The sequence below is a fragment of the Pelobates fuscus genome, chromosome 1 (assembly GCF_036172605.1).
Source record: "Pelobates fuscus isolate aPelFus1 chromosome 1, aPelFus1.pri, whole genome shotgun sequence".
NCBI classification, from domain to species: Eukaryota; Metazoa; Chordata; class Amphibia; order Anura; family Pelobatidae; genus Pelobates; species Pelobates fuscus.
The window spans coordinates 30,996,788-31,010,108 of NC_086317.1; the positions used below are offsets into that span (position 1 = coordinate 30,996,788).

Sequence of the window (13,321 nt, forward strand, 5' to 3'; positions counted from 1 at the left end):
TATTCAATATGTGTCAAAAGTTTGAAGACACTTAAAGAAAGCTTAAAATCGTTTTTTTTTTCTTTTTTTTCATTAATTTTCTTTTTTAATAAAGTCGAGAAGACATTGTATAAAGGAAAACATACCACAAGCACCAAACCAATGTTAAAAAACTATCTGACAAAGGAAAACAAGACCACTCGGACTAATAACATCATCTACCCAGTCTTCGTACCTTAGTCCCATGTGACCAACGAGGGATAAATATTTACAGATACGATTAGGAGAGCTGACACTCAAGGCTCCTTGACAGTGACCCAGGGTATCGTGAAAACAATATTGTTAAAAACATTGAATGTATTATCTAACAGCCAATGCAGAGCAACTTGATGCTGGATCCGACGCTAGATATTGCACTTGACAGCCGATGGGAATATTAGAAGAACAGAAAAAAAACTTTCTTTTATATAAAGCAACATTTAAGTTAAAAGTTAGAATTTGTTCATATGATCAGAATGATAAGTGACATCATGTTTGTTTGTTTTTAAATCAGTTTAGGTATTGATTGATTTACTGCACACTTTTATATTAGATTGTTGAACCAGGAAGTGTGTATTTAGCCTTTCCTAGCCCTCGTTTCTGAGTTTTGCATTTTAGTTAAGCATAAATGAGTTCAAATGTGACTTTCAAACGTATTGTATTGTTGTTCATTCGTATCAGATCTGTGCACTGTGGATATGTTGTTTGTCGTTCTTGCTCTTTGTATATACAGTTGAATGCAGGTGCTTGGAGATTTCTTCTGTTGGGATTGTTATCCTGTGGTTTTTTAAGAAGCATGTAATTTGTGGCTTTTTTAACCATAGTCGCGTCCAGATGCTTTGAACTCCTCTGTGTTCAATGAAGCTATTCCTTTACATTGTTTCCAGTCGGCACACATTGGATTGATTACGAGACATGGAGTGATCAAGTTTACGAGTAATGTCGTACTACTCTTAAGTAAAAGTAAATTGATATATTTTTTTTCTCATAGCTGGATGAATTAAAATTAAATATTGTACGAGGATTAACTACATTTGATACATTTAATTTCTTGTGTTGGGACTAATTGCATTTTTTTGTGTGAAATGCTTATTATACACCTGGGAGCGTTGTGACCTGCAGGGTATCACTGCAAGACCTTTGTTTTTGCTCAAAAAATGAAGGGTGAGATTTACGAGTCATTAAAATCACTGGAAACATTTGTTATTCAGTGATACAAAGCCCTTCCATGTTCTTTACTTATAGATGCAAAGAAATTGGGGGCCATGGCAGGAAAACCAACTCAGGTGGGCAGGATTTAGTCATTTAGATTGAAGAGTAGGGGGTGAGCAGATGAAAATATTTGATGAATAGCTAGTTAAATATCACTTTTCCACCAAAATGGCTGGAACTAACATGGATTTATGTAGAATCAAGGGGTAATACTCACCAGCTTCCAACTAATTCATTTGATTTTAAGACACCGAGAAAAACAAACTATTATAGCTGTAAGTCCATAAGTTCACATTTAGAAATTTAATCAAATTAGTTTTTTTCCGATTTTCCAACAAGCCTAATGGGCAGTAACAAAAAGTGCATAATGTATTAATATAATCCAAATCTCTGGGGGGGGTTTCTGCCCCGAATATAGAGGGATTGTGTGTTTTCAAACAGTTAATTACATGTCAAACATGGCACTTGAAGGGTTATTCAGTAAAGTGAGAATTTAAACTGAGGTCAAAGTGAATTCCGAATTTCAGCCCTGAGTAGCCGAACGAAAGCATCGTTGATATCGAGAATTTTATCAGTTTGAGTATTTTGACCTTAAATTTGAAATTTACTTAGAATTCACTTTGAATTCTCAACTTAGTGAATAACCCTGTTGGATTGGATCTCACTTTTGTTTTTTGTTCACTGGAATAGAGATATGTTCCGAGTGCTGAGTGATACATTAATGATGATGACATTGGTGAAATTAGATAAATATAAGAATTCTCATAATAAAACACAATCACAAAGTAATTTCAAGTTTTAAGAGATTTTTTAAGAGATCTATTTTTCTAGTTTTTCTCTATGCCAAAGAATGAAGGAAATAATATATTCTTCCTGGAAATATGCACAACCTACCACTAACCCTCATCCCTCACCTAACATTAACATTAGCCCTACACCACAGGAAAGTTTCTCTGTAATAACACGTGAAGTTGGGGTGGTCTCATGGAGACTTTGCCTCATCGATAACATTTCTGGGTATTTCATAAAAATAAATTCTATAAGAAATTCTCCTATTTACTGCATTGGAATTACATTGAAATTTTAGTACAATCAAAAAAATATCATCAAAGAAAGTGGGGATGATGGCAAAGTTATCAAAACTTGAAAAAGGCAGAGCTTCTCCTGTAATTTTTTTTGTGCCGGTTCCCACATGGAAATGAACATCTTTTCAAGTATTGCGAGAGTTGGGCTATGGAGGATCCCACAGTCACACAGGATCCTTCATAGACCTCAGTCTTGCACTCATATACACGAGGAAGAGTACAACAGTGGCGTGGCAGTGGGTGGATGAATTGTGATTGGCTGAAAAAAAAAATGTTGACACCCACGAGGGACAGCTTTTAAATCAATACATTTCCCTCAATTTCCTCCCCTGACTGCCACATTCCATGAAGGTATGTCATCTTCGAGTGTCTTTGCAGGATATGCAAGGATCAATAAAGGTGACGGAGCTGTTTTAAAGTGATAATGGCACTTTGTAACATGTATGACTTTGATCAGGAGTGATATGGGTCCTGATTTCATTATAGAGCTAAAATTCTGTTTATGATCTTTAAAGTTCTGTAACAACTGAAGAGCTACATTTTGGCCAGCACGACTCTACATTCAATACGTTGCTGTCGCTACTTTGTACATAACATTACACTTTATAAAAAATTAGCAAAACCTATCGGTGGTTTTTCTCACCTTCTTCTCAATTCTGTATTGTTTGATAATGCAAGTTGGTAATTTTGTTGTTACTATGATTATCACTACTGGTTTTTATTTCATAAAATAAAATCTATTTGCAATGAAATATGAATCTCCATTTCATTTGCAATTAATTCATTTGTTTTGACTTAAATGAAGTTCAAAATGAATTAAAAAAAATATTTGCTGGAAAATTGCAAAATGTTATTTCCTCCCAAGCCAAGTAAACATCAGCTTGTCGTACACGATTCAGCCAAGAAAGATGTATTTAGCAAGCGAGCTCAGGAAGGGCAGGAATCCTTGAAACACATATAAAATTCTTTGTATTCTTAGCAGGAACGGATGTAAAATCAAAATGCACTTGATTCACAATGAAGTGAGACTCATGATTATCTTGTTTATCACACATAAATGATATCGACAAAGCTTCGTATCACTTAAAGCGATATATACATTGGAATAAAACAAAACAAAAATTGATGAGGAAATGTTCACATGAGGACTTCCTTATAAATCCTATTTCATTACTAAGGGAGCTGTCATTGAATTTTCCTTAATTTTCACTGTGTCTTGTAATAATTTAGATGCTGTTCAGAGAAATCAAGTTACCTGCAAACGTTATGGAAAATTTGTCAAATTCCAGGCCTTGGTTCTTGTTGGTATACAACTGGTATAGTTCTATGCACATCTTTTACAGTCAAAAACATAGGGGAACTGTAGTCTATCAACAAGGCCAGAATTTAAAAATCCTTATTCAAGATTTACTCACTAAACCAAAAATTCTGGAGTATTGACAAGAGACGTTAGTTACAATAGGGGAGTTTGCTAACATTTTCTACGCAGGTTGCATGGAATTGACATTGGTAATGCAGAAGGAGAGAGGGCAGGCTGCAGTTACAGTTTTGTAATCAAGTTTGGGATCAAAAATCCATGGGGTGATGTCTTTATTCTTTTACACCTTTCCTTTGATATGGCAGGACTTTAAAATAAAACGACAGTGTTCACTCCCATGCACATTGGGTCTTTTAGTAATTTTTGTTTAGATTCCATTGATTTTAGTCATGTTTTACCTAGATTAACAGAACTGTAACAAAAATGTATTCCATTTTATTCAGTAATGGATCATCTCAAATCATTAGACTTCTGCATGGTGGAAACATTTGGTTTGGCCAACTCAATTTGTACAAAAAAATAAAATGTCTTCAGGTAGCCAAACATCATCCATATGGCGGTTCAACTAGGGTGATTTTCATCCACGCAAATAACTCTGAAAAAAAAGGATTAAACTAAACAAACAAAAATAAAGAAAATGCGTAAACATCTACACAATTTCCCAATACGGGGATGGACAATCTAGGAAGTAGGTGGGTAAAGAAGAAGATTATTTTCTTTTATTTAATGTCATTTCGTGTATGACAATAAAACTTTACTTGTGAAGGCTTGTTTAGTTGCTTTTTTCCTTTATTTATCAAGTCCCTTGGCAATACCTTCTTTTTTTCAGTTGAGTGCATTGTTCTCTAGATGTGGTTATTCTGAGTTTGCACTTTGCCTTCCTGTTGTTTCTCGGGGAAGTTGGACGTGGTGCAGAAGATATGGGAATGGCATGCAAAGTAACAACCTTTGTTGAAGAAAACAATCAAACAATGACATTTTTTTAAGTTAAATGCCCAGGGAGTATTTCTTTAACATATGTTACACAAAATAAACTATCGGGTCAAAGGGAAGAGGTGGCGAGTGACAAACTCAGAGAAAAAAAAGTATCTGCAATTCATTTGACTCTAAGAAACTTCTTAAGAGTTTCTGTATTCCATTAAAAAAAAAAAAAAGCAAAACAAAACAATCTGAGATAAGGATGGGAACACATATTTTAAAAGCTAACTTAAAGAAGAGTTGTCACTTTCCAATATTTTAAATATTCTGTCTACTTTTTCCCTGTGTTTAACAAATATGGTGTGTACTACTAGATTGATGGTATGATAGTTGGTCACTCTTTGAGTGCCAGATAGGTACAACAATTTCAAAACACATCATACTCATGTGGCACTTTAATAATTAAAGGTAAAGCGTTGTTTTGTCATCCATTTCAAGTAAGGAAATCCACATTACCAAAATAAATACATTATCATGAAATTGAAATTGAAATTTTAGTATTCTATGTCAAAATAATACAGTGATAAATATGTGAAAATTAAAAAGGTAGCAGTAGCAATAATGTATAGACGCATTGTGGTTTAAAAAAGCATTCATTCATGGTGGTGCACATATTTATGTTATTTATTTATCCAGTTTTCTTAATTCCCCCCAGGGTAGGATATACTTTAAGATTATTTTTAAGTATTATACACAAGATCCAGTGCACTCACCTATCCACTAAACAGCAACTATAATGTTGACAGATTGTATTAGTTTTTTTTAAAAACATCTAATCTAGGCCAAAATAATGGGGGTTTAGTTACATTATATTATCATACATTGCATAAGCCTGCCACAATGTCAACGTACCCCATTTTTGGCAGGTCCTACTCTAACAGCCTAATGGCTGCTCTTATGAGATTAACCCACTTACCTGGGGAAAGAATTCCATATTTTTAATTATTAGTCACATTATCTCTTGTGGTGGCTGGTATAGCTTTAACATGGTGGGGAGTTAGACTCCTCCCCTACAATTCTACTCCTCCCTATACAATACAGAGATACTCACACAATACATACAGCTGAGCATCATACAGAGATGCTCATTCAATAAAACAAGCTAGGCACAACCTATACAATACACAGATCTCAGTAGACTACAGAGATAACAACACAACAGGTAGCGCTGAGTCAACTACAGAGAAATAACACACAGCGCTGGGCACAATAAGGAGATAACATAACTACCCCACACAGCCAGGGTCACTGTGATCGATTACACAATACAGAGATCCCCACACAGTCCATGTCTCTGTATAATGCTCCAGGTCTCTCTCTGTCTATCTTCCAAGCTCTCTCATGATCTCATCTATAATATTGCTCCTGCTATGATAACTTTAGCTCTCTATTAAATATTGCTGCTGTTATGAAACATGTCAACTCTCATTAGCTGTCAGCAAACACAGTGCACAGCGATAAGACATTAAGATACTGATAGACTCCAATTGTGTCAGCTACTCCTGATTAACTAATAGATCTCAGCACATAGTGTAAACAGGGTAAAACCATCAAGATCCTTATTACCTTTGCAGCTAGTGATATAACTAATCTGCAGTGGTAATATGGAGCCAAGATGTAGATGACAAGGTTACCAGAATTAACAATCATTACAGGTTGCAACAGATTGAAATCAAAATCAGATCAGTCATCAGAGTCACAGCCCCAGTCCTGCAGTTTAAAGCTTCACAGCTTTTCAGTTAGCCACAGCATGAGCGTCTCAGGTCTCAGCTGTAGAGTGACTGTGTACTTTAAAGAAGATGGTGGGTACATGCATTAGGGGATACAAAAACTATTAGTAACAGGCAGCATAGTGCTCTGTATCAGAAATGTACCCCTTACCTTGTCAACCCTGGGTTTTCCTGGCTTTATATATATTGATTATATATTTGAGTAAATTCCCTCATACTACCTGGGAGACTGTGGGAGAGAAAATTATATTATACATTAACATTTGCCAGGGGGGCAAAATCGTTTGCTGCTGCTGTGCTTTTTCTATGCTTCTTCTAAGATGGCCTCTTGCTTTTATCTGGTTCTATGAGTCAATGATGGCCCCCGAGTATAGGGACCAATAGCATACCTCCACTCATGGTAAACTGGCTTTGCTGCTATCAACTCAATGGATATTCCTGAAATTGCTCTGTACAGGGACAATAGGCATGTGCAAAACCAGCTGAAAAAGGACAGATTTCAAACCTGCCCCATTTTTAGGACATGCCTAAATGCTCTCTAGTTAGCTTCTCCGAACAGCTACCAATGAGGGGGGATGGGCCCTGCAAAACTGAAACCTATTACAAAATTAGAGAGACACAAATGTTTTCCCCATATTTTTTGTTTACCACCCTCCCCTCCATAAAAATAATCTTAGTGTTTCTAAACTACAGAAAATACGTTTATTCTCACATAAAAACTGTTGGAGCGCTGCCTCAAGTCCCCCTATGGATGAACTTTCCCTGATATTCTCCATGTTTTGGGAGGTATCAGCTCAGCAATCCTCCTTCTTTTATAACTGAATATGGATTCTAATGTTAAGGAGGTCTAAAGGAGAATTTACATTAAAGTGAGAATTCGAAAGCGAGTTCTAAATGTAAGGCCAAAGTAGCTGAATTTAAAGCATTGCTGCCTTGAGTTTGAAATCACTTTAAATTCTCAATTTAGTAAATAACCCTGGAAGTATTGTACCCACACAAATAAGTTAGTAGAGTTAGGGTCTGGGTCCTTTTCGCCGACTGGTACAGAATGGGCAATTGGATTTCAGTGACTCATAATTCATCTTAAATGTAGTTAAATAGCTCAATCATCATAAGAATGAATAAACCAATTGCTGTAATAACAAACAAAGGACATGGATTATAGACAGAATACATGCGTGGTCTTCATTCCTTCTTTTGTTTGTTTTTGTAAAAATAGTGCAGTAATGAGGAAGTAACTTATTGTGATGTGCATGGGATGCTTTATCTCTTGGCAAAACTATATCAGGTCTCATTAACGTAAGGTGACTGTGAGACCTCAACAATGAAACTGGAGGGTGTAAAGAATTAGTAAATATTAATCGATTAATGCAAGGGATTTGCAAATTAAAATTAAGTAGAGCTAATAAAAGAAGCGGCGTGTGACTTCATATAAGAATTGATAAATAAACAAATAATGACAGACAGCATCATTGTGCTGTTTAGAAAGTTTTATTGGGAGAGAGAGAGAGAGACAGAGATTTTGAAAAAAAAAAAATGTGCTGTGCTGTGCCGTGCTGTGCCGTGCTGTGCCGTGCTGTGCCGTGCTGTGCAAAAACCTATAACTCAAACTAAGTTTAAAGGAAAGCAAGTACCAATTAATTAATTAATATAAAAAAAACACTACATAAATAATGAACTGTACAGGTAACATTAAGGTAATATAGGGATGCACATTTACTTGTTACTCTGACAAAATCACTGAGTAGTTCACAAAATGATTTAATTTGTAATAATACCAATATTTTCCTTGCTGGAACTTTTACCCTCTTTTCTCGCAAGTATGCCCGCAGAACGCAGATATTTTCCTCCTAACTGATGTTTTTTATTATATTATTTAAAACTCAACATTTCACAATGTCAAAGGTTCACATTCTGAACTGTACAACTCAGAAAATGAGAATTACATTTTAGTCTGAAATGTTTTACAAAAAGTCTCAATAATAAACAAGCAAATGTCAGTGTGAAGAGCAAACAAATGCCAGTGTTTCGTTTTTAGGTGCAACCTTTCACCCATCCCGAGTGGGTATCCTATATCCAAAATAATTACGGGGGGATATTTCCATGAAGTCTGAATACATTTTTCAAAAGACCAAAAAATGAAGTTGTGTTCCATTTTTAGAGAAATAGGTGCATGAGATATTTGAGTTTCATTGGGCTTATTTAGCTAAGTTAAACCACATGTGTCTGCTTAATTTGAAAACAATAAACAAGCAGCTACATCTATATAAATATAGAGCTAACTTGATATAGTTTGTATATGCCAGTCTAATATGTCAGTGATCCAACTGATGGCAATAATGGATCAGAAAAGAAAAATCTCTCTCTCTATATTTAATTTATTTTTTTAAAGGATACAAACTACAACGTGCTTCTAAGGACCATGGGTTTTGTAAAGGTTCCAGATTGTATTTCAGTTCCAATTGGCAGAAGTTAAAAATATGCAAGCATGCTTTTATGCAATGTGAAACCCATTAATACGGTATCCTGTAATAAATAACTGTATACTCAGAGAAAAGTTGATTCTAATGCATTAAACTAGAATTTTTGTCGGCCTAATACAGATTTATTTTTTACCTATTAATCTGACATGTAAAATCACCCCTTATAATTGTGGTTAGGAGTCGTGGCCACTCCAAAATGAATATATGAAATAAGTAATTTTCAGACTTTTGCAGAACCGTAAGTCCAACTGTCCGTGGTAGTTATGGCTTTCAAACACCTGAAAATCTTCCCGTACACTTCACCCGGGAAAAAATAAAACACAAAACAATTTGGAGTTCACATTGAATGAGATATCGGATTTCTAACATTACATCAAATATTACATATTGCAATTGCAATTCCAAGATATTGGGGTACACCAATAGAAGGTCAACTGGATACCAACTTCTTCAACCCCTTAAGGACCAAACTTCTGGAATAAAAGGGAATCATGACATGTCACACATGTCATGTGTCCTTAAGAGGTTAAAGCCACAGGAAGCAGTGTATATAATATAATATATTTAAATATATTAGTGAGACATTCTCACCAGTGAGACAACACTTTCATAGGCACCAACGTTATTTGCTTGTTTATTTATTTATATTGGGCACAAGGCAACAGGAATGCAACTTGTAGCTCTTTCGAGTAATATATGTTTTCCGAAAATGTACGTTTTTGCTATTTATTATTTATCAGTTTATTAACTTTAACTAGAACTTGCACTAGTTCAGCAGACCTGTATTTTTAACAAGATAATGACCCAAAGCACCCTCAAGATTATGCAAGACCACCAAAAATCATCTAGCACAAGGACTATGGAATTAACATCTCCTATCTAACCCAGTGAGGACGTAAGAATCTAGGTATGCTACTGAACCTCTACGTAGTTTGAAATACTAGCCTGGAACTCCCTATATTGTACAGATCCCAAATACAGACATTATTTCATTTGTAAGAGGTTACAACCCCAAGACGCAGTTAGGTTCCTTACAAATACCTATGAATAATGTATTTTTTTTATATCTAATGTATGTCACAAGAATTTTATTTTTGCTTCAATGCTAATCATTCATGACCCTGTCAAAATATTGCAAGTTAAGGATACAACAGATTCTTTCAAATGTTGTCATCTAATATTTCTACTATAGAAGATCAATTAAATTAAATAAATGTGCACATTTACTAAATTGTATTTTTACATATAAATGGACAGCAATCCACAATCAAAATCGCTCTTTTGCTGTGCATTACTAAGACTTTTCACATTCTGCTCACTTCATTTGATTTATGTTTTATTTTTGAAAAGTAATAGAGGAAAAGATGAGAGGAAGCAAAACAGGAAGTTGAAACTATTTGTCGTACTTTAAAGACACTGCACATTTGTAACATGTTCAGAACAATCAATTGAACATATACACTTCCCATAGGAGTTTCACAACATCCTCTCGAACGAGAGCTACGGCACACTGAGAGATATGAAATCAGACTCTTATGTTCTGGTATCGTGACTTCCACCACGAGTGACTATTACCCATAAAACTACACATCAGTTCTTCGATACTCTTGCAATCTAAGCTCACTGCTCACTGTGAGTCACAGGTTCCTTGATATCAAGAAGGCGTAAAAACCAGACCAGAAGACCGTCATTTTCATCCCACCCCAAAGGATTCCTCAACATCGTCTTGGAACCGAATCACATTTATTCTTTTGTGATCTGCACATTGGGCGGAGATTAGAATAAGCCATTCAGGCTAGTTATTCAGGAAGTAAAATTCTACATGCAAGTCTCTCAGAAAGGAGACAAAAGGAAAGGATGAAATATTGGGAATTACATTATCTGCAAAAATGCAGCAAATGCAATTTGTCACAATGTACAAGGAATATCCCAATGTAAGTCCATATTTTTTTTTTTATTGATGGCATTGTCTTTTACATTTTAAATATAATCAGTAACATTGATAGTGAATACTATAGAGGGAGAGGCGTTTCACTGTCTTTTTTGGAGTTTTTAAGAGTTGTGTACTGCACTCACAGTCAATGCTTACTTCATCAGAATTACATTAACGTGATAGAATCAGATAAGAGCCAGACGGGCATTGTGGTTCTGTGGTTCCTGTATCATGACGTATAACATATAATGTTTTTTATTCATTTAATTAAAAGGCTGATACATTGTGATCAATCTGGATAACTGATATATCTAATATTGATTGATTTGGAAGAGCGTTTGGTGTATGGTTTGACAGATTAATTCTTTTTTTTTTTATGTTTGTTTCTTAACCTGATTGATCCTAAAGCCAAAAAAATTTAAAAAAATGTCATTGACATATTTTATACTTTTAATAAAAATTTAGTTAAATATATATTTAAAAAGTTATAACGGCAAATGCTAAAGTAAAATTAGAGTCATGATCAAGTCATTATTTTGTATTGAGCATTAAGAAATTATGGTGGGGTATTTATTGGAAGTCTCGTTGTGGGTTGTACAGTTGAAGCTTTATTGTAACTGGTATATTTAGCTGTTTATATATTTTCCTGAGCCTGTTTGACTTGTTTCTTTTTTGTTCTGCTTTTCTGTTGGTTTCATATTTGTGTATGTAGCAATTTTTTAAATGTATTTAAACATACAACACTGGATTTTAATGTGTGCATATTCAAAAAATACTCTAAATTACTAGGTATGATGCATTATGAAACTAATGTTCATTATTAGAAACCTAAGATGATTGAAATGTCCCCATTTAATAACATGCCCATCAACCCACCCTGACAACAGTTACTTACCCCTTCAGGACAGTCAACAAAGCAGGAATAGACTAGTTCTGTGCTGTTCCTGCATTTGTGGCAATATAGCTATAATCATCCTTTGATATATCTGCAGGCGGATGTTTTAATTATGAGGGTATACACGGTTCGACAACTCCATAGGGTTAATGACTCAAGTCAAAGTGAATTTTAAATACTAGATCATAACAGACAATATGGAAAACCTTTTAGTTATGTTGTTTTGGCTTAAATCTGCTAGTTGTCTCTTTACAGATACAAAAATCAATATAAAAATGTGACGAAAATGCTAGTTTAGCACAGAGCACTAGCAGAATGAGTTACACACCGCCACCCAATACATGGTTTATTTTTAGGATTTATATATTATATATATTTCTTTTTTTTTTTTTTTTATTAATTGTGAAATTAAATCTTGTCCAAAAAATGGTTCATCTTTCACCTTTATTCTAATAAATTAATTGAGCATTGTTTTGTTTTTTAGAGAAAGGTAACCTATTAACCACTAACATCCGTGGGAAAAAATAAAATATTGAAGATACGACCCTTTAGTTTTAAGGTTAAGAGTCGGATCCTTTACAATATATGGGAACAGCTTTGAGGAAATGAAGTCCTTATCATTTCCGCATTATATACCTGTTTACTCAACTTGCCTCTCTACATGTGTAGATCCTGTTTGTGAAATGGTACTTAAGTATATTGAGGAATGATCAATTAATAATAAGAGAGACTGGCAGTGTTCTAACTGCTACCAGTTTTAGTGTTTTCTTTAATTCGGGGGTTTGTACTGATTGAGCCTAAATTCAATGTACATGACATCTAATTTATACTAAAAAGCTAATTTAGAGACATTTAGGTTATAAACCCATTGGCCACTTTGTTTGATTCGCTTACCTCACATAATTTTAAATGGACAAATGAGGACACTTTAATTTTAGGGGTGTGAGTGGGAGTGTTACCGGGGCGGGGATGTCCTGAGAAATTTAAGGTGACTTACTAATAACAATTTATGGAACTAAAATGTAATTTAGAATAAGGACGTTTCTTATTTACACTGGCTGATTTCTAAATACATTTATTGTATTTTAAAGACACATTACTGGGAGTATTATTGTTGTGGACCTCTTACTATGAGTATTATTGCTGAGGAGCTCCTAGAAATGGTGGACGCTAGGATAGAAAAGAGGGGCAGAAGGATTTGGGAGGTATGGATCCACCTCTCTAGTACAGGTACATTTGTCTACCAAATGTTTGATAACATGGTGGCCTTCATCCCAGTTTGAATATATTTGGCGATTCTCCTCTGACCTATCTTGTTTGAAATTGCTTATGTTCTTTACATGTACATGTATGTTTGTTACCCTCTCTTAATAAAAACAAAACAATATATACAAATATTTAATACAAATGGAACTTTATGGTAAGATAACATATAAGGTTTAATATCATTCTTGATGATCCACATGAGCTAACATAAAATAACTATTTGCTTCATGGATAATCTACTGAAACATGGCCTCCCGGGATTCCATTTACAACAAGAACATTTCCACCCGTACACGATGCATTTCAGTAGAAGCACTTACCATGCATGCACAAATGCTTTACATTTAAAGATATTGAAAAGGAAAGTGCACTTCTCTGGATTTTAAACAACTGAATAAAATAT

General features: G+C 34.6%; 1 protein-coding gene across 4 annotated transcripts in view; it reads left to right on the forward strand.

Moving 5' to 3' along the window:
- ERG (ETS transcription factor ERG) overlaps positions 1-13,321 on the forward strand; it is a 214,836-nt gene that overhangs the window by 170,537 nt on the left and 30,978 nt on the right. The window contains exon 1 of one of the 4 annotated variants that reach the window (XM_063447291.1): positions 10,346-10,758. The exons of 2 other annotated variants lie outside the window; for them this stretch is intronic. In XM_063447291.1, the coding sequence (XP_063303361.1) occupies positions 10,714-10,758 (45 nt within the window). In that variant the 5' untranslated portion in view covers positions 10,346-10,713. Of the gene's footprint in view, positions 1-10,345; positions 10,759-13,321 lie in introns of those variants that run through there. One more of the 4 variants, XM_063447264.1, reaches the window with a different exon arrangement.